This window comes from Geotrypetes seraphini, chromosome 4 (assembly GCF_902459505.1).
Source record: "Geotrypetes seraphini chromosome 4, aGeoSer1.1, whole genome shotgun sequence".
Lineage (NCBI taxonomy): Eukaryota > Metazoa > Chordata > Amphibia > Gymnophiona > Dermophiidae > Geotrypetes > Geotrypetes seraphini.
In genome coordinates this window covers 109,073,278-109,098,524 of record NC_047087.1, presented here as the reverse complement: position 1 = coordinate 109,098,524, position 25,247 = coordinate 109,073,278, and the positions used below count along the sequence as shown (strand labels likewise).

The window sequence follows — 25,247 nt, the reverse complement described above, 5'->3', positions numbered from 1 at the left end:
CCATAAGAGAGTTAGCGTAGAGGCGACGACCAAACTTGTCGAGGGTCCGTCCTTCCCTCCCCGGCGGGACCGCCGCAGACACATAAGAACATAAGGTTGCGTCCTCTTAAGCGCCGACTCCACCAGGAGCGATTGGTGGGAGAGTTGTGCCTTCTCGAACCCCTTAGGAGGGAGGGTCCGGTATTTCGACTCCATCTTGGACGGCACCACCGTGACCGTAAGAGGGGCTTCCAAATTTCTGAGGAAGGTCTGATGAAGGACCTTATTCAGCGGAAGGCGAGGGGATTCCCGAGGGGGGGCAGGAAGATCCTGCTCCTCCAAAAACTCTTTGGTGTAATGGGAACCCGCCAACAAGTCCACTCCCAAAGCCCCCGCCATATCCTGCACAAACCTGGAGAATGACGAAGGTCTGGCAGCCGGAGAAGGGGTCCGAGTTTTCCCCGCCGAGCCAAAGGGGGAGGCCTCGGGGGAGTACCTCGGTTCTCTACCCGACCCCGATCCCCATGAGGCTCGTTCCCGGGACCTCGAGGGGGTCGGGGACCGATCATGCCTGAAAAACCCCCTGGGGGAACCCCCCGGGGTACGAGGTATCGAGGCCCGTCCCTTCCTCCCCGGCGAGGAGGCACGGGAACTCTCTCCGACAGGGGAGCGAAAAAGAGAAGGGTTATCAAGGCGGAGCTCCGAGACCTGTAAGGGCTCGCCCTCGAGCGGCGACGAGCGACCGCGCCTCCGAGGCGAGGCCCGTAATCGTTTGGCCTTCCTCGGACGGCGCCTCGCCCGAGGCTTGCCCGAAAGCGAGGAGCCTCGCGAGGACCTCGAGGAAGAAGTGGACGAGAGCCTCCGCACCTGGCGCATCTTGTCATGGGGCCGCACGCTACGCTCAGGTTGGCCCACCGATGCCGGGTCCGAGGGCAAAGCCGAGGTCGAGGCAGTACGAACCTCGGGAGCCGAAGCCCCAGTACCCGAGGCCGAGGTCGCCAACTGCGGGGCAGCCGAGACCGAAGCAGTCGAGGCCGAAGCCTGCTGCAGGTGCTCAATGGCGCCGGACAGCTCCGAGGCGATCAAAGCCCGGAGCAAGTCCTGGAAAGCCGGGATCGTCATCCCAGGCGGTATCACCGAGGCTGATCGATGCTCCTCAGAAGGCGACCTCGGTCTCGAGTATTCCCTCGGGGCAATCGATTTGGACACCTTGGGCTGGGCGGAGGCAGACCCTCCCGCCGTCGAGGAGCCCGAGGATGGCTTCTTGGTCGATCCTGGAGCTGAGGAGGGAAGTGGAGACTTACCCGAGGCCGGCTTGGACGAGGCAACAGGCTTCGATGGGACCGAAGGTCGAGGCGAAGTCGAGGGGCCCGAGGTCGAGGCCGAGGTCAAGGCCGGGGCCGAAGCCGAGGCCGAACTCGAGGCCTTCCCGGCTGGGGAATCAACGGCGAAAAGTTCCGCCATGCGGGCCCTGCGGCGTTTGAGAGCCCTTTTCTGAAAAGTGGCACACCGGGAACAAGAGTCAGTCGGGTGCTGAGGGGCCAAGCACCTCAAACAGGACCGGTGAGGGTCTGTGATGGACAAGAGTCGGTCGCACCGACTGCACTTTTTAAAACCCGTCACAGGACGGGACATGGGCCCAAAAAGCGGCCGTGAACAGACGAGGTCCCACGGCCGCGGCTACCGGGAGCCCCCGGAGCGACGGAAGAAAAAATAAAACTTTTTTTTTTTTTTTTGACAAAACTAGAAAAAGAACACAGAAAAATGCAGAAAAACGCAGCGACCGCGTCGAAAACCGAACACAGCCGCGGCGACAGAAGGCAAATTGAGAGCACAATTTTCCACAGGGCTTCTGGCTCCGCGGATGAAATTGAACTGAGGACCACGAGGTGGGGATGTGCCCTCTAGTGGGCAGGAAGGCTAGCACATGCGTGGTGCAGTGTGCAAACTTGAAACTTCAATCAAGTTTGCTTGAAAAGCTGTCCGCGCTGGGGCTCCGTAGATGACGTCACCCACATGTGAGAATATCATGCCTGCTTGTCCTGGGATAAAGATAACTACAACTTAAGTATACAGGCTAGTATGATATCCCAGTAAATAGAAGTTGGAGTGTATTTACCCAGGTAAATCTACAGGCAATTCAATTATTGGTGAAACGATTTTCATCTTATTGTGAACTTGATTCCTGTCCTTCATTTTTGACAATTGAATCCCTATCTATGTTTCTTATATGGTTTCATACTTGAGTCAATAAAACTTTTGAGAAGGGTTTATTTCCCACTTCACTAGGAGACATCATACTAAAACCTAGTCTTAAATACACAACTAGTAATAAGCCTGACTTATTGAACTTTAAGCCTGTTGCTAACATCCCTCTATTCCCTCTCAAACTTTCTCGAGCCGGGGCACACTAAAGGTAGTGGCCATGGCTCGAGGCACCCAGAAGTGCATGGATGTTGCTGTGATGACATCACACACGCCTGACATCATCACATCAACATCCACGCATGCGCAGAGGCCTTCCCAGATGTGTCCTGAGATGCCAGTAGGGGGTGTCAGCAGTGAAAGGGGTGGGAGAGAAGAGGTGCTAGTGCTGGCTGATTGCCTACAACAGTGTTTTTGTCTGGTGATTTCATGAGTCTCTGGATGCATTTCCTTCTGACTTTAAATCCAATATTTCTTTCTTTCTGCACCTCCACTTTTCTTTCTGTCTCTCTTTCTCTCTACCCCTGCCTGCCTGTCTTTCTTTCTCTCTCCCCCTGCCCCCCTTTTATTTATGCCTTTCTTTCTCTCTCTCTCTCCTTCTGTCCCCCAAGACATCGCACCAATTTCTCCACTTACTCAATTCTTTCCCTACCCCCCAAGCCACCATGCCGATTTCTCCCTGCTGCTTCCCCGAGCCAGGCCAGGCATGTACAAGCGCCGGACTCACAAGACTTCACCAGCGATTGGCTGGCCCAGGACTTCCTCTCAGACATCAAAATTGACGTTGGAGGTGAAGTCTTGTGAGTCCAGTGCTTGTACGTGCCTGGCTTGGCTTGGGGAGGCAGGAAGAAAAAGATTGCAAAGGTAACGCGATTGACTCACATTGCCTTTGCGATCTACTGGTAGATCACGATTGACCATTTGGGCACCCGTGCAGTACAGTATACTATTGTTATGGTATCCTATCCTGACCTGAGGAAAGGGATTGAGTCCCCCCCAAATTGCTTTATTTCCATTTCCTATTTATAAACTTTAATCAATACAGTTACAATACTACTTAATTCTACATAAAGCAACAAAACAAATTTTTTCTACCTTTTGTCATTTCTGCTTTAATCATCTTCTCTTCGCTCTCTTCTTTCTATTCAGTGTTTGTCCTCGCTCCCTTCCAAGCAACATCTGTCCTCTCTCTTTGCCCCTTTCACCCAGTCTCTGCCCTCTATTTCTACCCCTTCCATCCACTGTCCACCCTCTCTGCCCTTTCCATCCAGTGTCCGCCCTCTCTCTGTTCCATATGGTATCTTCCCTCTTTCTATGTCCCTTCAATAAACTGTATATCCTGTGCCCTTTCTATCCTTTGTACATGATTCATTTCAGCTTCACCCCCTCCCCTATGCTCTGGCATCTCTCTCATCTCCTTTCCTTCCTTCCTTCCCACTCCACCCCATGGTCTTGCATCTCTATCTCCTTCCCTTCTCTCTCCCCATGCCCTGGCAACTCCCTCCTATCTCTCCCTCTTTCTCTGGCACCTCCTCTCCTTTCTTTCCCTCTGGTGTGGCATTTTGTCTCCTTTAGTTTCCCTTCCTTCCCCCAATGCTCTGGCATCTCTCTCCTCTCCTTCCATCTCCCCCTCCCACTCCATTATCTGGCCTCTCCTCTCCTTCCTTCTTTTCACCTGGTCTGGCATCTGCCTCCTCCCCCTCCCCCCATATGCCCAAGAGGAACCTAGAAATCTCCTCAAAGGTCCAGGTCCTCATCCACCACATCCTGCTCCTCTTGACAAAAATCCTCACTCCAAGAGACCCATGGCCACTTGGACGAGAGAGTAGAGGGGAGAAAAACCACCGCTGTCTGGGGTCGCACCAGGGCAGATGTCGAGGGCAAATCTCCCCTCCCCCCAAGACCCCTGGATTAGAAACTGAACCTCCAGCCACCAGCACATAAGCTTTACAGAGTGCTAACATAAATTAATGGGGAAAACCCCCCAGCGGCCCCAAGGGACTTCCTGCCACAGCAGGGGACCCAGCAACACCTTGCCCCTGCTTTTTCAAGGTCACCTGAGGACACAGATAAAACACAGATAATGGAGGAGTTCCCACCGAAAACTGGCCCAAATCCACCAAAATCGGAGCGAGGTACTTGCGGCGAGGATCCCCCCCGCTCCAGTCTGTACAATGCTTGAACAGGCCGGCCACAAATACCCCGCGTCTGGAGCACAATGAACACTTCTTCCCTTCAAAGTGCTCATTGTGCTGCAAACCGCTTCTAGCTGTATAAAAAAAAAAAAGTGCCAGTTAGATGAGAACAAAAAAACAAAACCCCCCAGCAATTTTAAGGGAAGAGAGTCCTTTAGACCAGAACAGCCACAGGCTTTTTTTTTTTCCCACACAGAAGACTGCACGGCTCTCAAAATTGAAAACCTGGCCAACTATGGAGGCCAGGCTGTCTACTGAGGCATCAGTACAAAAATGTGGGAAGGTGGAAGAAGGGGGGAGGGACCCAGCACGAGACTCTCCAAGGTTGGACGTATCTCAAAACAGGACCCGTCCAAGCTCCAGAAGTCTAAAACAAATTCCAACAGACCTAAGAGGGGGGAGCCGAATTAATCTTACCACACTGCTGGAGACTGAGAAAGACTGGGTTGGGTAGTGGGAGGGTCTCGCCTAATATAAAAGTTTTGGTCTCAGTCTCCACCTGCTGGTCACAGTGAGGTATAACCATCCGTAAAGAACTATACCGGTCTACCAGGCAATAAAGAACAGGCTTTGAAGGGCCAAAAGGCCCAAAAATGAAAAAAATTTAAAGAAATGGAAAATTTTTAGAGAAACAAAAAAAGGGATGAAATAACAATAAAAAATGAATAAAATAAAAGTAGGAAGGCACAAAAAATGAATTTGATGTGCTTTTGGAGGAGATCCAAAAGAACACAGCTTCTCAGTTCTATGGAAAACTGAGAATTGATAGTCCTGTGAGCCGATGTCAGACAGGAAGGCACTGGTGCATGCATGGTACAAGGGCACACTTGAGACTTTAAAATTTGTTAAATTAACAGTACACCTTTTATACTGTTCATACCAGGCTAAGTAGATGACGGCACTCATGTGTGAGAATATGCTGCCTGCTAATCCTGGGATAAAATCTGTAAAGACGTACTATTGTTATCCTACTATGGATTTGTTTAGGCTATAAGCAGAATAGAAATTTTTAAAATAAACAAATAAATGTGTTACTCAAAAACTTATTGGCATCAAAAAGGAATGAACTGCATTATGAGGTATCATATCAAGAGCACATTAATATGTTTAAAGCAGTGGTCTCAAACTCAAACCCTTTGCAGGGCCACATTTTGGATTTGTAGGTACTTGGAGGGCCTGAGAAAAAAAATAGTTAATGTCTTATTAAAGAAATGACAATTTTGCATGAGGTAAAACTCTTTATAGTTTATAAATCTTTCCTTTTGGCTAAGTCTTAATAATAATATTGTCATTTATAGCTAAAGAGATATATGATCAAGAAACTCTTTTATTTTACTTTTGTGATTATGATAAACATACCAAGGCCCTCAAAATAGTACCTGGCGGGCCGCATGTGGCCCCCGGGCCGCGAGTTTGAGACCACTGGTTTAAAGGCATGCAAGTCCTTTGACCATTATATTTAACATGTTTTAAAATAGTCTTCCAGTGACAAATACTTTAGAGTTCAGTGGTTGAATTGCACAGAAATTCACTCTGCGACTTCTTTTTCTGTGGTTTTTAGTAGATATTTATTTGACTTAATATATCACCTTTCAATCATAGATATCAAGGCAGTTCACAATAAAAAAATTTGTATTAGAGTTACTAAAAACAAACATTAAAATCATATTTAAACATATATAAAATAAAGAGTGGTGGAGTAGTTTAGTGGAATGCCCTGAGAACCTGGGTTCGATTCCCACTGCAGCTCTTTTTGACTATGGGTAAGTCACTTAACCCTCCATTACCCCAGGTACAAAATTAAGTACTGGTATATAATATGTAAACCACTTCAGCTGTAACTACAGAAAGGTGGTATATCAAGTCCCAACCCTTCCCCAACAAGATAATCTCTCTGCTATGGCCCAAGAACTCAGTGGCAATTAATACCATCTCAATTCTCACAGACAAACTGAGCTTGAATTTGAACTGATAGCCTAGAGCTAAAAAGCTCTTTGGGCTAGAGTCACAAACTCCAGAACCGTGTCCGATCTGTGCCCGATTGCATGCAGGCTGATGAATTCACAAAAGGCCTGCATGCAAATGGGGACGATCGTTAATATGCCCCCCAACCGACTGAATGGATCGCTAAAGCCCTGACAGTAGTAATAGGAGAAGCAGCCTCCTGTCAGGGCTTCTGCTGGCTTTTAAATTTTTTTTTTAAATTGGGCAGATATTTTGCGCGTTTTACACACGCAAAATATCAGCCCGGTTTTTTTTTTTTAAATTAACCCCCCCCCCTCTCCCAAGTGCCCCATCCCCACTCCCTGACCCTCACCCCCCAAAATAAAAAACCCCGATGGCAGGAGGGAGGCCACCCAAGGGATCCCTATTGCCACCCAAGGGATGCCTCACCTCCGGTCTCTCCTGTACCTTTAATGAAGCAGGAAGGGTGCTCAATCCTTCCTGCTCCAATGCCTCCACACCCATCCAAAACCAAATGGCAGGAGGGATGCTAACTCCCTCCAATCACCCCCTGGATGCCCTCTCCCCATTCCAGGTCCCCTCCCCGCACCCCCTCCCCGTACCTTTAACGAAGCAGGAGGGGTGCTCAATCCCTCCTGCTCCAATGCCTCCTGCAACGAGTCTGAGGCCTTATACCCTGCCACAGTGCATCATGTGATGCATGAGGCGGGGCCTAAGGCCCTGATTGGCTCAGGTTTCTTGGGTTTCTTCCTTGGGAGGGGCCTGAGGCGCCTCAGCCAATCCGAGACTTACTTATTATGTATTCTGCAAAAGGGCATTGCCAGCTTGTGGTTTTAAAGGGCAGGAGAATTGGTAAGAAGTGACGCGACTGGTCCTCAGCAGTCGCTTCACTTCGGATCGGAAAGTCCAATCAGTCTTCTTTCTTCTGTTTAGTGAATCGCATCCCTGCCTACTTTGCATGCCGTTTCCCCTCATTTACATGCACAGATCGGAAGCAGATCGCAGGAGAGGTTAGTGAATCGGGCCGGAGGGAAATCGGGTCGCAAAGGAGTCATCGGTACATGATTGGTTTGCTTAGTGAATCTAGCCCTTTAATTCTGTGACCATTCTCCTGAGCCACCCAGTATTCAAATTACTCATCATACTGAACTACTTCCCTCCTAAAAGACAGAAGGATGGATTAGCACTCTTGAACTTCCTCAAAATCCAATGCAAAGTTTTACAACAGCTGTAACAAAGCCCCATAAAACAAGCCTGCAACCATGAACCAAAAAATAAATGAAACCGTTAAGGTTGGTGGCAGATGAGCCCCAACTAGCACCCTCCCCCCCCGCGATCCGGCACCCCCCCCCCTGGGCCGCGATTGGGCACCCCTCTGCCGCTTCTTACTGTCATCTGGGCCTGGGCACTGGCACCGGCATGTCCTGTGCGTTGGTGCCGGTGCCTGAAGATCGGCCTCCTCTTCTTGCTGGGCCTTGAGCATCTGCGCATGCTCAAGGCTTGCGAGTTCACGTTCTCTCCGAGAATCTCGGAGAGAGCGTGAACTCGCAGGCCTTGAGCATGCACAGATGCTCAAGGCCCAGCAAGAAGAGGAGGCCGATCTCAACACACAGGACATACTGGTGCCGGTGCCCAGGCCCAGATGACAGTAAGAAGCGGCTGGGGGGGGAGGGGGGGTGCCGGATCGCAGGGGGTCCTTTGGGGGGAGCAATGCCGGTTCTCGTGGGGGGTGGGTGGGGGATAGAGCAGCGCTGCTGGCCTCGGGGGGTGGGAACGTATCAAAGCGAGTTTCCATTATTTCCTATGGGGAAACTCACTTTGATAAACCAGCATTTTGGATTACGAGCATGCTCCTGGAACGGATTATGCTCGTAATCCAAGGTACCACTGTATAGGTCAGAAATAATTAGGCAAATACCAAAGAATAAACACAGACTAGTTTTGCCAAATGTATCAGTTTTCAGCTTGTCTAGCAAAACATGTTTATTACAAAATGTAACAAACACAAGCAAAGGTAGCATATACACCAATAGAAAGCACAGAATATAACCAATCATCATAGAATTTGACGAGAAAGAGGAAGCGGAGATAAAACGCAAAGAAGAGAACAGGAAAGCAATCTTGCTAATCTCCAGGAATCAGGGTTGGGACAAGAGACAGGACAGTTTTATCCGACATTATACGAATATAAAGTGGTGAGTAAAGGATACACTTTCTTTTTTGATTGGTTTTAGTGTTTATGGCTATACAGAATAAAGGTAAAAACACTTATTCCATCTTTGGTTTGTGGATTTTATTGTTTGGTGGCATTCTGTTGGAATTAGGAAAATATCTCCAGGGACTATGATTCCTAAGCTGTGCCAGGAAAAGGCCAATTCCAGTAATACTAGGACCAAGTTAATATAGTTCCTTACCCAGCTGCAAACTGCGAGGGTGCCATCAGGCCTGGGTTGAGCCCCGCTGCGGCAGCCATGGCAGCGAGACTTGCATTTGCAGGCAGCTGTGCGGCTGCTGCTCCCTGTAGCACATTGGTAGCCGCCGTTTGCAGCCCAGATGCTGTCACCATCACCTGGCTGGTCCCAAGTGTGGAAGTCAGTGGGGTGGAGGTGGTCTGCGTTGTGCTGGTATCACTGGCACTGGATGCTTCTGAGGCGGAGGCTGAGGCAGAAGGGGAAGGGCTTAGAGATGGTGATGTCATAACCGAGGAAACTAGAGGTGCTGTGGAGATCACAGTTGCCGTGTTGGTAGAGCCTGTGCCTGTTGTGCCTAAGAAGAAGATAAACCTGGTCAGAAAAAGTCATAAAACTTTTCGAAACAAATCAGCTAAAGCCAAGACCTGCCCTTGTTATCCCAAATGAACAGAAAGAACCAGCACTCAAAGAAACAAAACAACAATATCAGAGTTTTAATTTGCAAATGACTAAACATAGCATTCATACTCTGGTCCCTAAGAGAACAGTTGATACAGCTTAATCCTACTACCTGCACTCAATTTCTGTATGTTTCGGAATAATAATATATCCAGGATTGAAGAATATTATGAAACTCAGAAGCCAGATCAAAATTATTACAATCTGAGTAGGGGAGAGGGACAGGGCAGAGCAAGGACCTTGGGCAGTCTTGAAATCCTGAAACTATGGGCTCCTTTTACGAAGCCGTGTTAGCGGCTTTATCGCACGCACCTTTTTAGCGCACGCTAACCCCTGCGCTAGCCGAAAAACTACCGCCTGCTCAAAGAGGAGGCGGTAGTGGCTAGTGCGGCCGGCAAATTAGCACGCACTATCACACGCGTTAAACTGCTAACATGGCTTCGTAAAAGGAGCCCTATGTTTTTGAACTTAGATAATAAAAATATTTACATGTTACAAAGCACCTTCAATTCAAATTGAATCTCAAAACAGTGCTCCCCTAGGTCACTTCAAACACCTGTATAATCAGTTCTAGTTGAGCTAGAACTTTCATAGAATAGTATTTGTACATAGTTTGTGGTAAAATTATAAAAGTAAGGCAGTTGACAATCCTAAACAAATAAATTTGGTAGGTTAAGCTTAGGTAGGAAACAGTGAACATTCACAGAGACAGAGAGAGAGAGAGAGAGAGAGAGAATGACAGAGTGGGGAAAAGTTGTCTTTCTGTCCTGTAGGTCCATCTGTCAATGTTTAAAATTATATTCCATCTCCAGGGTTCTCACCTTTCTTGTTCCAAACTAGGACTTATTAGGATATTATTATCAAGCACACCTTCCAGAATAAGCCCACAGTACAATATCACCTTATTGTTCCACTCTCCCATCTAAAATGATAGATGAGAGAGAAGGAACCCCAGGACTTCAATAAGTACAAGAGACAGGATCCCTCTAAAAATTATGCCAGTGGCAAGTATCTTAGTTACACAATCACATCAATAAAAAGAATCTTGATAAGAACAGATTCACTTTCATACTAGTTAGTGAAAAATTCATTTGTATACAAAGATAAGATTCATAGATATCAAATCTAAAAAGTATAATAATCTATAAGAAATACAAGTTTCCCCAAAATACACAAAAAGGATATAAACATGCAATATATCAATCAGGTCATTTAAAAAATTCAAAAACCACCACTCTATACAGTCCACATGTGGCTGTATAAAGTGTTACGTAGTATCACTACAAAGACTTAAAATTACATCATTTGTTGGTTGCAACACTTTTCAAAAAGACTTATACAGTATACTGCAGCTTTTTGAGCAGTCATAATAAGAGATCTGAATAGTAAATGACAGCAGATAAAAACCAAAATGGTTCATCTAGCCTGTCCAGTAGAGATTCATCCAAATTAGGTAGATGCATATACAAAGTACCTTAAATCAATGTTCTTCAACCCTTTTACACCTATGGACTGGCAGAAATAAAAGGCGGACCGGCGGTTGAAGAACACTGATATCATCTTATTAACAACACATAATGGTTAACCACAAAATTAAACTACACAAAGCATACTGTATGCTTCTCAACTTCATTCCTACAAGAACACAAACAACCCCTATGCAAATACGGGACCAAAAACTAAAAGTACTAATATATACAAACGAAACCCTAAGATTCAAGACTATGTATTACAGAGAAAAAGAAACAAATGCATTTCTTCCTGAACAGTACAAAATATAGACAGCAGATGAAAATTCTCAAAATTGACACAATTCAATCACTAAATTGAGAATCAAATCATTCCCCCTACCCTTTGTTGTTTCCCTGGTGCGTCTTGGGCTTCATCCAGAAGCCTTCCCTCTGATGTTGCGACATCTGAGAGAAGGCTTCCGGTTCAGGCGCAGGACGCACATAGGAGCCGACACCTTGGCTTTGTGCACTGCGGCGGTAAGGAAGAGGAAGACAGCCAGAAGATAACACTGGGGGGTGGCAATGAAAATGCTACATCAATTGCACAGAAGGGAGGGAGACACGCAGGTACCCAGATCATCAGGCCCCTCCCTGATGTCCTCGGACCCGAGGCACATTCCGGCCCTGCATAATTGCCATGCTGTGCAAAATACTCTAGTACCGTATTTTCGCGGATATAACGCGCACCCGTGTAAAACGCGCACACGGGTATAGCGCGCAGAAACCACAATATTATGTATAAAAACTTTTGTATACCGCGCTCACGGGTATAACGCGCATGCTGCCCGACTGTCCTTTCGCCCGCCCCGACTCTCCTCTGGCCACCCCGACTCTCCTTTCGCCCGCCCCGACTCTCCTCTGGCCACCCCGACTCTCCTTTCGCCCGCCCCGACTCTCCTCTGGCCACCCCGACTCTCCGTGCGCTGTCCCGACTCTCCGTTTACCCGCCCGGCCCTGCCCCCCCCCCCCCGGCAGGACCACTCGCACCCCCACCCCGAAGGACCGCCGACTCCCCGACAATATCGGGCCAGAAGGGAGCCCAAACCCTCCTGGCCACGGCGACCCCCTACCCCCACCCCGCCCGACGCCCGATTCACACCCCCCCCAGCAGGACCGCTCGCACCCCCACCCCGAACGTCCGCTCGCACGCGCTCCCACCCGCACCCGCGATCGGAGCAAGAGGGAGCCCAAGCCCTCTTGCCCGGCCGACTCCCCGACAATATCGGGCCAGGAGGGAGCCCAAACCCTCCTGGCCACGGCGACCCCCTACCCCCACCCCGCACTACATTACGGGCAGGAGGGATCCCAGGCCCTCCTGCCCTCGACGCAAACCCCCCTCCCTCCCTCCAATGACCGCCCCCCCCCAAGAACCTCCGACCGCCCCCCCAGCCGACCCGCGACCCCCCTGGCCGACCCCCACGACACCCCCACCCCCCTTCCCCGTACCTTTGCTAGTTGGCCGGACAGACGGGAGCCAAACCAGCCTGTCCGGCAGGCAGCCAACGACGGAATGAGGCCGGATTGGCCCATCCGTCCCAAAGCTCCGCCTACTGGTGGGGCCTAAGGCGTGTGGGCCAATCAGAATAGGCCCTGGAGCCTTAGGTCCCACCTGGGGGCGCGGCCTGAGGCACATGGTCGGGTTGGGCCCATGTGCCTCAGGCCACGCCCCCAGGTGGGACCTAAGGCTCCAGGGCCTATTCTGATTGGCCCACGCGCCTTAGGCCCCACCAGTAGGCGGAGCTTTGGGACGGATGGGCCAATCCGGCCTCATTCCGTCGTTGGCTGCCTGCCGGACAGGCGGGTTTGGCTCCCGTCTGTCCGGCCAACTAGCAAAGGTACGGGGAAGGGGGGTGGGGGTGTCGTGGGGGTCGGCCAGGGGGGTCGCGGGTCGGCTGGAGGTTCTTGGGGGGGGCGGTCGTTGGAGGGAGGGAGGGGGGTTTGCGTCGAGGGCAGGAGGGCCTGGGATCCCTCCTGCCCGTAATGTAGTGCGGGGTGGGGGTAGGGGGTCGCCGTGGCCAGGAGGGTTTGGGCTCCCTCCTGGCCCGATATTGTCGGGGAGTCGGCCGGGCAAGAGGGCTTGGGCTCCCTCTTGCTCCGATCGCGGGTGCGGGTGGGAGCGCGTGCAAGCGGTCGTTCGGGGTGGGGGTGCGAGCGGTCCTGCTGGGGGGGGTGAATCGGGCGTCGGGCGGGGTGGGAACTATGTAGAAAAACTTTTGTATACCGCGCTCACGTGTATAACGCGCGAGGGGTATGCGCGGTAGGTAAAAACGCGTATAACGCGCGCGTTATATCCGCGAAAATACGGTATTTGTTAAGAAATGTATTGCTGTTTTGCATAGGCTACTCCAGTGCAATATTTGGAACATAAAGCATTCATATCATGTTTATTATGAGTTAAATTGCCACTCAGATTTCTCCATGCCTTGGTTACCATCCTCTTAATTCCAGGAACCCTTTAGGTCTATCTCATTGTGAATTTATTTTTTCTTTACTTTGTTGTCTCTACCATCTCTTCCAGAAAGGCTTTCTAGAATCTACCATGATCTTGTCTCCTTTCCACTAAAAAGGGGTGTGTTCCTTTTGCATTACCGTATTTTCACGCATATAACGCGCGCGTTATACGCGTTTTTACCTACCGCGCATACCCCTCGCGCGTTATACGCGTGAGCGCGGTATACAAAAGTTTTTCTACATAGTTCCCACCACGCCCGACGCCCGATTCACCCCCCCCCCAGCAGGACCGCTCGCACCCCCACCCCGAACGACCGCTCGCACGCGCTCCCACCCGCACCCGCGATCGGAGCAAGAGGGAGCCCAAGCCCTCTTGCCCGGCCGACTCCCCGACAATATCGGGCCAGGAGGGAGCCCAAACCCTCCTGGCCACGGCGACCCCCTACCCCCACCCCGCACTACATTACGGGCAGGAGGGATCCCAGGCCCTCCTGCCCTCGACGCAAACCCCCCTCCCTCCAACGCCCGCCCCCCCCCAAGACCCCCCGACCGCCCCCCCAGCCGCCCCGCGACCCCCCTGGCCGACCCCCACGACACCCCCACCCCCCTTCCCCGTACCTTTGGTAGTTGGCCGGACAGACGGGAGCCAAACCCGCCTGTCCGGCAGGCAGCCAACGACAGAATGAGGCCGGATTGGCCCATCCGTCCCAAAGCTCCTCCTACTGGTGGGGCCTAAGGCGCGTGGGCCAATCAGAATAGGCCCTGGAGCCTTAGGTCCCACCTGGGGGCGTGGCCTGAGGCACATGGGCCCAACCCGACCATGTGCCTCAGGCCGCGCCCCCAGGTGGGACCTAAGGCACCAGGGCCTATTCTGATTGGCCCACGCGCCTTAGGCCCCACCAGTAGGCGGAGCTTTGGGACGGATGGGCCAATCCGGCCTCATTTCGTCGTTGGCTGCCTGCCGGACAGGCGGGTTTGGCTCCCGTCTGTCCGGCCAACTACCAAAGGTACGGGGAAGGGGGGTGGGGGTGTCGTGGGGGTCGGCCAGGGGGGTCGCGGGTCGGCTGGGGGGGCGGTCGGAGGTTCTTGGGGGGGGCGGTCGTTGGAGGGAGGGGGGTTTGCGTCAAGGGCAGGAGGGCCTGGGATCCCTCCTGCCCGTAATGTAGTGCGGGGTGGGGGTAGGGGGTCGCCGTGGCCAGGAGGGTTTGGGCTCCCTCCTGGCCCGATATTGTCGGGGAGTCGGCCGGGCAAGAGGGCTTGGGCTCCCTCTTGCTCCGATCGTGGGTGCGGGTGGGAGCGCGTGCGAGCGGTCGTTCGGGGTGGGGGTGCGAGCGGTCCTGCTGGGGGGGGTGAATCGGGCGTCGGGCGGGGTGGGAACTATGTAGAAAAACTTTTGTATCTCGTGGGCTCTTATTAGACTCTATGCTGTGTCTTCCAGAAGGGAGGATATTTAGTGGGCAAGCCATAAGCTTCTAATAAAAGCATTTATGAGGGGGCGGTCGGAGGTTCTTGGGGGGGGGGGGGGCGGTCGTTGGAGTGAGGGGGGTTTGCGTCGAGGGCAGGAGGGCCTGGGATCCCTCCTGCCCTTAATGTAGTGCGGGTGGGGGTAGGGGGTCGCCGTGGCCAGGAGGGTTTGGGCTCCCTTCTGGCCCGATATTGTCGGGGAGTCGGTGGTCCTTCGGGGTGGGGGTGCGAGTGGTCCTGCCGGGGGGGGGGGGGGGGGGGGCAGGGCGGGTAAACAGAGAGTCGGGACAGCGCACGGAGAGTCGGGGTGGTCAGAGGAGAGTCGGGGCGGGTGAAAGGAGAGTCGGGGTGGCCAGAGGAGAGTCGGGGCGGGCGAAAGGACAGTCGGGCAGCATGCGCGTTATACCCGTGAGCGCAGTATACAAAAGTTTTTATACATAATATCGTGATTTCTGCGCGCTATACCCGTGTGCGCGTTATACACGGGTGCGCGTTATCTGCGTGAAAATACGGTAAATATCTTTTAAGTATTTAAATGTCTGTATTACATTCCCCCCTCCCACCTCTACTCTCTTTCTAAGTGAACACATCGAGGTCTTCTAGTTTCATCTCTTAGTGTTTTTGGTACAGATCTTGAAACCATTTTGGTTGCCTTTCCTTAAACTATTTGGAATGCATTACCAGAGGATGTGGTAAGAGTGGTTAATGTAGCTGGTTTTAAAAAAGGTTTGGACAAGGTCCTGGAAGAAAAGTCCATAGTCTGCTGTTGAGACCGAAATGGGGGAAGCCACTGCTTGCCCTGGATCAGTGGCATGGAATACTGCTACTATTTTAGTTTTTGCCAGGTATTTGTGACTTGGATTGGCATCGGTGAAGACAGAATACTGGGCTAGATGAACCATTGGTCTGACCCAGTAAGGCTATTCTAATGTTTTTATTTCTAACCTCTTTATATCCCTTTTAAGACATGGCCGGGAGGAGTCAATTAAGATGGCGGACTGAAGTCATTTGGCTGAACGCTCCTGAGCCTATCTTCCTAATAATGGTGAAGCGCAAGTCCAAAACTCAGGTTTTTCCTATTGAACCCGAGTCACATCAATTACCTGGCCCTATGGACGCGTTTGTCGAACGCTGGGCCCAACGAGATCCGGTGAGAGAGTCCTCGGTGCAAGGTGGGGGCGTTTCGGAAAGCCCTTCCACCTCTTTTGAGGCGGTCAGCTTCTCTCCGGAGGAACGAGACACACCGGCGCAGCCACTCCCTCAACTGTGTTTGCAGGGTGAGGAGAGTGAAGAGAGCGTGGCGGTAACTTCCGGGAGCTGTGAGGAGGAGGAAAATGAAGAACTGGCAGCCCGGAGAATGTCTACAGCATTTCCAATGCAGGAGGTCTTGGGGAAAATGGAGGAACGGCAAGAATCACCATTACCTCTAAATTCTCAAACAGGTACTGAGCAACTTAAAGATTTGGATATTAAATGTTTCCTAGCTCCTCTAGAAAAGCTTTCAGTGGTGGATTTAAACTCAATTTGGGAGGCAATCTCAACATTACAGATTTCCCTGGGAAATCAATTGCAAACTCTGTCTACTCATTCTGCAGGGATACTTTCTGAGACTTTAAAATTGCAAAAAAAAGTGGGCAAATTGGAGGAAAAATCATTAGAACATGAAAGAAAATTGGAAGTTATGGTGAACATTGAGAAAAAATCACTTGAGCAGGAAAAAAAGTTGGAAATATTGGGAGCACAAAATCAGCTCCTTATGAGGGATAATGATAATATCAATTTCAAGATGGAGGTTCTTGAAAATGTAGTACGGAGATAAAATTTGAGACTGATTAATTTTCCAAAGTTAATATCCACTACAGCTCTTGATATGTTTAAACGGTATCTTTCGGAGATTCTAAAAGTCCCACAGAGTTCCTTTCCACCAATTTCAAAAATATATTATATTCCCTTGGGAAAGAAGAAGACTCCGGAGGACAAACAAGAACCAGTAATAGATGTATTGGACTTAACAAACTTATTAGAGAAGTCAGAATCAGAGGAATTAATGGTTGCCACACTTTTTGTACAATTAGCATTAGATTCAGATAGAGAATGGCTTTTGAAGTTGTTTTTTAAATATAAAGATGTTTTGTTTTTGAATCAAAAAATAAGAATGTATCCAGATGTTTCTAGGATAACTCAAAAAAAAAAGGAAACAGTTTTTGCTCTTGAGACCACAGGTGTTAAAAATTGGAGCTACATTTATTTTGAGATACCCCTGTAAATGCTTAGTTAATTATAGGGGAGCTAAATATATCTTTTTTGAATCTGCACAGTTATCGAGGTTTATATTAGATAAGGAGGTGATGTGTGCAAGTACCCCTATTTGTAACCAAGAAAATGTTCCAAGTTAGTTAATTGGGTCCACTTCAGTCAGCCTAAATTTCTTATGATTTGCTGGATTAATTAATTAGTCTCCGATTTGTGATACTTCTCCCTCATTATTTGTGGACTAATTAACAGTAGAAAGAATGTTAAAATTTTCCTTATATTCTTTTATGTTATGTACTGTAAGGTGGATACTGTTTTATTCATTATGATTGTGTTATCATATAATTTAAACTCAATAAAGATAAAGTACAAAAAAAAAAAAAGACATGACCCTCAGAACTAAACACAATACTCTAGGTGAGGCCACATCTATGGCCTGCAAATAGATATTATCACCTCTCTATTCCTCTTGGTTATGCCTATTTCTGACATCCCAGTATTCCTCTGGCTATTGCTTCATTACCTTGAGATCCTAAATGCCATCATCCAGTGTCTGTCTCTTCTGGTCAGTGCATATTGACTCCTCACTAACTTACAAAAATTACAGTTTACTCCAGGACCAACATGATTTCTGGGACTTAAGATTGCAGAATTTTAAATAAAAGGAACAAAGAGGACAGAATATTCAAAAGCAGTTTTTAAAATAAGGAAATCCCTGAGTGAGAAGTAGAGTTAAAATAAAGGCTGGGTGAACAAGATCTTACCTGTAGCAGAGACGCTGGTTACAGCAGCAGCACTGGTTAAAGGGAGCACTGGGTTTACTGTCAATGCGGTAGCTGTGCTACATATAAGGTTTGGTGCGGCAGCCACCTAGAGGATAAAAAAGTTAAAATATCAGAAATATGACCCCCAAAAAGATTTATAATTTTCAATCTAGACTCATCTTCAATTTAAATCAACTTAATTTCTCTTCTAAAGCAAATAAATATACAAAAGGTAGAACATAGGAGTGACCGATCTGATAACAGATCTTTTAGAAACACAAAATGAGGCCTTCTTTAAATCTTAATTTTGTTTGCTTTCATCAGCCTTTCCAGCAGTATAGCACAGTTACTTACCTGTAATAGGTGTTACCCAGGGAAAGCAGGTGGATATTGTCACAAATGAGCAATGTCATCCATAGAGTCCTGGTATGGACAGTGCAAAAGTGTATTGTCACTTTAACTTCTTTAGAAGGCTCGAGACCACTCATACTGCGCATGCGCGAGTACCTTCCTGCCTGACGTCAGCTTGTGGGACCATCAGTTCAGTAAACAAGCTAAGAAGCCAACTAGAGGAGGTGGGAGGGTTGTGAGAATATCTGCCTGCTGCTCCTGGATAACACCTGCTATGGTAAGTAACTGTGCTTTATCCCAGGACAAGCAGGCAGCATATTCTCACATGTGGGACTTCCTAGCTTACTAGAATGGGATGGAGTTGGATAAATGTAGAAGGTAATCCAATACTGAGGATATAGGGGTGGAAGCAACATCATGATGATGAAGAGTACACCACAAGGCAAACTGTGTCCACTTCTGTTGGTAGCTCTGTAGTGTAGACGGTTTTCTTGACACTTCCAGGATAAGTCGGACAGGATTGCAAAGATGACTGTCAGCTCATGTCATCCCGAGAGGTACCAAGCTGTCAGGTGCAATGACTGAAGAATGGGATGCAGAAGAGATCCTTGACTCTGTGTCAGAAGAGAAGGAAAAATTTGCAGGGGTACTGGATCTTTGACAGTGAGCTGAAGTAGAAGGGAGAACCAGTGTTGTCTGGGCCACCGAGGAGCTATGAGAATCATGGTGGCCGACTCTTGTTTGAGCTTGACAAGGGTATTGAGAATAAGAGGAATTGGTGGAAACGCATATAGGAACTTGTGCGTCCAATCCAGGAGGAAAGCATCCATTTCCAGATGCTGGGGAGAGTACTGTCTGGAGCAAAACTGAGGCAGTTTGTGATTGAGAGGAGATGCAAACAGGTCAAACTGAGGTGTCCTCCAGAGAAAATATCTGATGCAAGACTGCTGAGTTGATCATCCACTCGTGTGGCTGGAGAAATCTGCTGAGCTTGTCTGCGAGAATTTTTTTTTCCTTGAATGTAAATCGCCTTGAGAAATATGTTGTGAGAAATTGCCCAGTGCCAAATCTGTTGAACTTCTTGGCAAAGAAGTAAAGAATTGTTCCTCCTTGCTTGTTTATGTAATACTTGATCTTTGATGAGCCAGTCGTCTAGGTAGGAAAACACCCGGAGATTACGGTTCCTTAGAGCTGCTGCTACCACCATCAGGCACTTGGTGAACACTCTGGGAGATGAAGCCAGGCCAAAGGGTAGCACTCTGTATTGATAATGCAGATTCCCCACCTGAAATCTGAGGTACTGCGGGAGGTCAGATGAATGGGGATGTGAGTATAAGCCTCCTTGAGATCCAGAGAACATAACCAATCGTTCTAATCTAGAAGGGGGTAAAGGGACGCCAGGGACAACATGCAAAATTTTTCTTTGATTAAAAATTTGTTGAGAGCCCTGAGATCCAAAAAGGGTCTCAGATCGCCTGACTTCTTCAGAACTATGAAGTAACGGGAGTAAAAACCCCTGCTCTGCTGTTCCAAGGGAACTTCCTCGATGACACGGAGATGAAGGAGAGCTTGAGCTTACTGAAGAAGAAGGGCAGTCTGGGATGGATTAGAAGGATACTCTCTTGGAGGAAGCTCTGGTGGAACCTGAGTGAAATGAAGAGAGTATCCTTCCCTGATTACTGACAGCACCCAGAGGTTGGATCCTAAGGGGGGAAGGAAGGACAGAGGCAGAACGATGGAAATTATGCTCTGTTTTAGACAGTCAAAAAGGCTGCGAAGCCTTAGGTGTAGCATAAGGCTGAGGTATCTGTTGCTGCGGTTTCTTGGGAGATGCTCGAGTGTAAGGAGTTGCCCTTGGAGTATAACGCCTCTGGAAAACCAGAGTAGGGCGTGAAGGGTTTGCAGGAGCTGGCTTTGGCTTTGGTCTGACAGTGGAAGGAAAAGATTTTTCATGTTCAGACAACTTCTTAGTGGCAGCCTCTATGGATTCATCAAAGAAGTCATTGCTCTGACAAGGAATGTGAGCCAGACAGTCCTGAAGATTAGGATCCATGTCAATGGTGCGAAGCCAGGCCAAGCAGCGCATTGCTACAGAGAAAACAGTGGCCATAGTCGACAGCTCAAAGGCATCATAAGATGACTGGAGAAGATACAATCTGAGTTGTGACAGAGTAGCAGTGACTTCTTGGAACTCAAATGTCTATGTTGATCCAGGTTCCTGAGAAAACCTGGGAGATCAATAAGGAACTTGAGATAAGTAACGAAGACAAAGTTGTAATTGAGGACTTTGGAGGACATCATAGCATTTTGATAGACGGCGTCCAAATTTGTCCATGGTCTTACTCTCCCTTCCAGGAGGAACTGTAGCATAGACCCTGGAAGGATGGATTCTTTTCAAAGAAGACTCTACAAGGAGGGATTGATGAGATAATTGTGAATTCTCAAACCCTTTACAATGCAGAGTTCTATACCTCGAGTCCAATTTGCCTGGAACAGCTGGTATAGCATAAGGAGTATCCAGACAATGATTGAAAACTTGAGACTAAAGCTTGTGAAGAGGAAGCTTAAGTGACTCTGCAGGAGGTTGAGGTAGATGCATGAGCTCGAGATACTCCTTAGAGTAGTTAAAACCAGTATCTAACTGAATTTCCAGGTCATCAGCCATCTGACGAAAAAAGGAAGAGAAAAACAGCTGATCTGTGAGAACGAAGGTGAAGCCTCTCAGGAGAAGTGGCAATCCAAAGAATATGGAAACTTGGAGGAGGCAATGGAAGCAGCTGATTCCTCAGGATCCAGAAACGGTGACCTCGAGCAAGGAGTTGGAGGCCTCGAAGAGCTGGAAGGTCTGGAATGAGGCCTAGACGAAGAAGGCTGCTCTTTAGAAGAAGATTTGTGCCTCAATCGGCAACGAGAGTGGTGCCTGGAAACAGGTCTCAAGGATCGAGGAGACTTCGCCCTATGTATGGAAACAGACAATGCTGTTGATGAATGGATAGGGCTAGAAGCTGTAGATCGAAACACAGTGGATTGGATCGGGGAATCTCGAAGCACTTCCAAAGACTCTGTTCCTTGTATGAAGTGTGAGGATTCCTGTCGAGACACTCGCAAAGAATCTACTCCTTGCATAGATGCCAGACCAGACACTCGCAAAAACTCTGCTCCATTGCATAGAGTGAAGCTTCAGCTCGAGGCACAGGCAGGGACTCGACCTCGCGGGAGACTGCCGATTGCCCACGCTAGATTACAGGAGGCAGCATCGAGGCAGAACCATATTTGCTCAGTAACTGAACAAATTGCTGCTTCAACATGGTCTGGAGAGAAGCCTGCAAAGGTGGATCCGCATCTGAAACCGGACCACTTGCTGATGCTAAAGGCTCCAAGGTGGCAGTGGAGACTTGAGGACCACCGCAGGAACCTTCTGCTTAGGTATCTGACCTGAGGGGAGTTCAGGGGAAGATAAAGCAGGTGTACTCGAGGCTAAAGACGATCCAAACGAGGACGGTCTGATGAGGCTCGAGGTTGGAGTCGTGAAAGCAGGAGGACCGATGATGGGACCGAAGCAGCACTCGAGGTCGAGGGTGTCAGCGAAGAGTCCATGCTGAAGAGTTTTTCCACTAAAACTCGCATGACATTTAAGGGCTCGAGGTTGAAGAGTAGCACAGCGCTCGCACAACTTTGGATTATGGGCAGGCCCAAGGCACTTGAGGCATCAGTGGTGTGGGTCCGTGAGAGAAATCGCACGCTGGCACTGGCTACACTTCTTGAAGCCCGTGACTGGCCGGGACATAAGAGGGAAGATAGCCGCTGCGATGGACCGTTTTTATAGCGTGGCACAGCCGCTGCGAAGTCGAAACCCACAGGCTGCGTCTGCGCGGCCTTGCCTGCCAGTCAATGAAGAAATCTTGTTTTTTGTTTTTTTTTAAAAAGGAAAATAAAGAAAGTAACACAGCGATTCGCGACTTAAAGAACACAAACCGCGGTGAGAGAAGGCACGAAGCGAACAAAGTTCAAGCAGAGTGTCAAAGTACAGACTTCTCGGCTCTGCGGAAAACTGAGGAGAATCGCCCTGTGCTGGGCGGGAAGGCACTTACACATGCGCGGTGCGGCTGACTCAAAACGTTTCTACAAGCAAGTCTGCTTGCGAGGCTGTCCGTATCCTGGCTCCATGGATGATGTCACCCATATGTTGAGAATAGGCTGCCTGCTTGTCCTGGGATAATAATATATTATTAAAAGAAAATAAAAACAAAAATTAAAAAGACATAACAAGGGGAGGCAAAAATTCAACCAACATATAAACAAATATGGGTACAAGGGGAGGTTACAATAAAAACAAAAAAGTTGGGGAAGGGAAGGAGTGGAACAAAAGGGAAGGAAAGTCGCAGTGAAATTCTGCCCAATTAAAGATATAAGCTAAGAAATCAAGAAGAAAGGGTGACCCAAAAAAAGGGAAAACATTTTGAGAGAAACTCTCAAGAAAATAAAATGCTAGAAAAGAAAAATAAAAGAATTGAAAAAATGAACCGGGAAGGCACCAAAAGGAGAAAAATAGCGCATTTGGAGACTCCAATGACACACGTCGTCTTAGCTCTGTGAAAAACTAAAAACTGATGGTCCTACGAGCCAACTTTGGGAGGAAGGCACTTGCACATGTGCAGTATGGGTGGTCTTGCCTAGAAGTCGCAAGATTGTTGGCGGTATATAAGAATAAAGTTATTATTATTATTGAGACTTCTAAAGAAGTTAAAGTAACATTACACTTTTGCACTATCCGTACCAGGGCTCTGTGGATGATGTCACCCATCTGTGAAAATATTCTGCCTGCTCATCCTGGGATAAATAACATGTCAAGCAGCAAGGAGTAGAATCTGTCCATTGGCAATGAATGGGAGATACCTGGCCCCTGAGCTGTCCTGCTGGCATGAGCATTTGCTGTTTCAAGCAGTCATGTGGGCTGAAAGGAAGCTCTATGTAATTAGAGGACAATGGCCTATATAGCTTAAAGAATCCAGCCATGCAGTTTGGCCTGAGAGGGAATGTTTTTACTGTGTGACAGCTAGTAAATAAATTTTCTCATATTGCTCCTGAGTCTATGCTTGTGAGCCTTACATCATAACCTTATTCTAAAAGGATTTTCCACTAAAAAGGTTTATTATGCATTAAAAGTATATGAATGCTTTTATCATATCCCCTTTTACTTCTTTCCTTTACATATACTGTACACAGTCTTAAAATAAAAAGCATTTATTAAAAATAAGGTGATTGTACTTCCTGCAATCATCTCAGGACCCTGTTTCTTAATGTACAAATTTTAATTCATAGGATTCAATAAAATAAGATCAACACATAACAGAGCCTGTTTCCAGCCATTGTTAACACCTTCATGTACTTCCAAGCAAGGCCTGATTTGAAGGCGGCAAAGAACAAACTTGAGCATTTCTTTGCAAGGAAGTTCTATCCTATTAAAGGATTTATACATTTTAAAGTCAGAGAAACTGACTAGCAAACAACAGATAGGAAGTGCATTGTATACTTCTTGCTAGTTTAAAAAAAAAAAAAATTAGATGGCAACAATTAAAAATTTTAATTGCACGATTAATTGTGCTTAATCACAGTGTACAGAGGTGAAATAGGAAATTGTGTCAGGAAGAGGCATGACACAGCAGGGGGAAAACTTCTGAGTCAACTGCAGATTGTGTGGGAATTGCTGCCTCTGCCAGAGACCCTATGAAGAGCCAGGCCTGTTAAGATAAACACGGGGAAGTGGGAGAAGAGATGCTGGATCACGAATAGGCAAGGAGAAAGCAATGCTGGACAAAGAGGAGTTAACATTTTTGATCAGAATTTAAAAAAAAATAATAATTGTAGTTAGAATTTTAACAAATTAATTAAATTAATAGTGCACTCAAGTGGGAAATTCTGTATAGGATGCCGGTTTCTGCAGCTGCCTAAGCAGCAGCTGAGAATCGTACGCCAGCGTCCTATACAGAATACTTGCGCCCATGTCACAGTTACCAGTTAGAGAATTGTGTTGCTGCTGAGCTGATAGCGGCAAGGGAATCTCTCTGTCTACAGCAGGAGGGATGTCCAGTTCTTCCTGCAGCCACCCTCACCATGGTACCCCAAACACCCCCGATCCCCGTATCTTTTGTAGTACAGTGGGCTGGAGGGATGCCTACTTCCTCTGGCCACCAGGGCCACCTATTCACAAAGGCGGGCCTTCCCCTTCTCGGTGCATCCTGGGATGCACTGGGGAGGGGCCTAAGGCCCTGATTAGTTCAGGTACCTAAGGCCCCTCCCATAGGAAGGGTCTTTGGCACCTGGGCCAACTGGAGTCTTGGCCTCCTTTCCAGTGCATTCTGGAATGCACTCCCAAGTGGCCAAAGACTTCAATTGGCTAGATACCAAAGGCCATGCCCATGGCCTTTGGTCAATCAGAATCTTAGGCCTTTCCCTGATGCATTCCAGGATGCACCAAGAAGAGGAAGGCCCACCATTGTGAAGAGGCAGGCCTGGCAACCGGAAGGAATAGGCATTGGGCATCACTTCTGCTGGGGACAGTGTCAAGTTGGGGTTCAGAGGTGGCAGCAGAAGGAATTGGGCATCCAACCTGCAAACCATGTATTTACCTTCTGGGTTTAGTGTTGGGTGGGGCTTCGGGTGTGGTGGCAGGAGGAATTGGGCATCCCTCCTGCTGGGGACATTGTCAACTCAGGGTTCAGAGATGGCAGCAGACGGAATTTGACATCCCTCCTGCTGGGGACAGTGTCAACTGGGGGTTTGGAGGTGGCATCAGAAGGAATTGGGCATCCCTTCTGCTGGGTTTAGTGTCGGGTGGGGCCTTGGGTGTGGCACAGGAGGAACTGGGCATCCCTCCTGCAGAGGACAGTGTATGGGTAGGGGTTCAGAGGTGGCTGTAGAATTGGGCATCCCTCCTACTGGGGACAATGTCAACTGGGGGATTGGAGGTGGTAGCAGAAGGAATTGGGCATCCCTCCTGCTGGGTTTAGTGTCGGGTGGGGCTTCGGATGTGGCGGCAGGAGGAACTGGGCATTCCTCCTGCCAGGGACAGTGTATGGGTAGGAGTTTGGGGATGGTGGGCTTCCCCCCTTTTGCAGGCAGTGTCGGGCGGGGGTGTTTGGGGGTGGCAGCAAGAGGGAGTGGGCATCCCTCCTGTTGGCCGACTTGCAGTGGGATTCGGGGATTCCCTGCTGTGGCCACTCAACTGATCATGGTAGC

The 25,247-nt window shown here is 48.7% G+C and overlaps 1 protein-coding gene across 2 annotated transcripts in view; it reads right to left on the bottom strand.

Annotated features, from left to right (window-relative positions):
- The window catches only part of POU2F1 (POU class 2 homeobox 1), a 488,200-nt gene that overhangs the window by 77,654 nt on the left and 385,299 nt on the right, over positions 1–25,247 (bottom strand). For both annotated transcript variants that reach the window (XM_033941614.1, XM_033941615.1), the window contains exons 13-14: positions 17,658–17,763; positions 8,759–9,110 (exon numbers count right to left, since the gene is read on the bottom strand). In XM_033941614.1, coding sequence (XP_033797505.1) covers positions 8,759–9,110; positions 17,658–17,763 — 458 coding nt within the window. The remainder of the gene's footprint in view (positions 1–8,758; positions 9,111–17,657; positions 17,764–25,247) is intronic.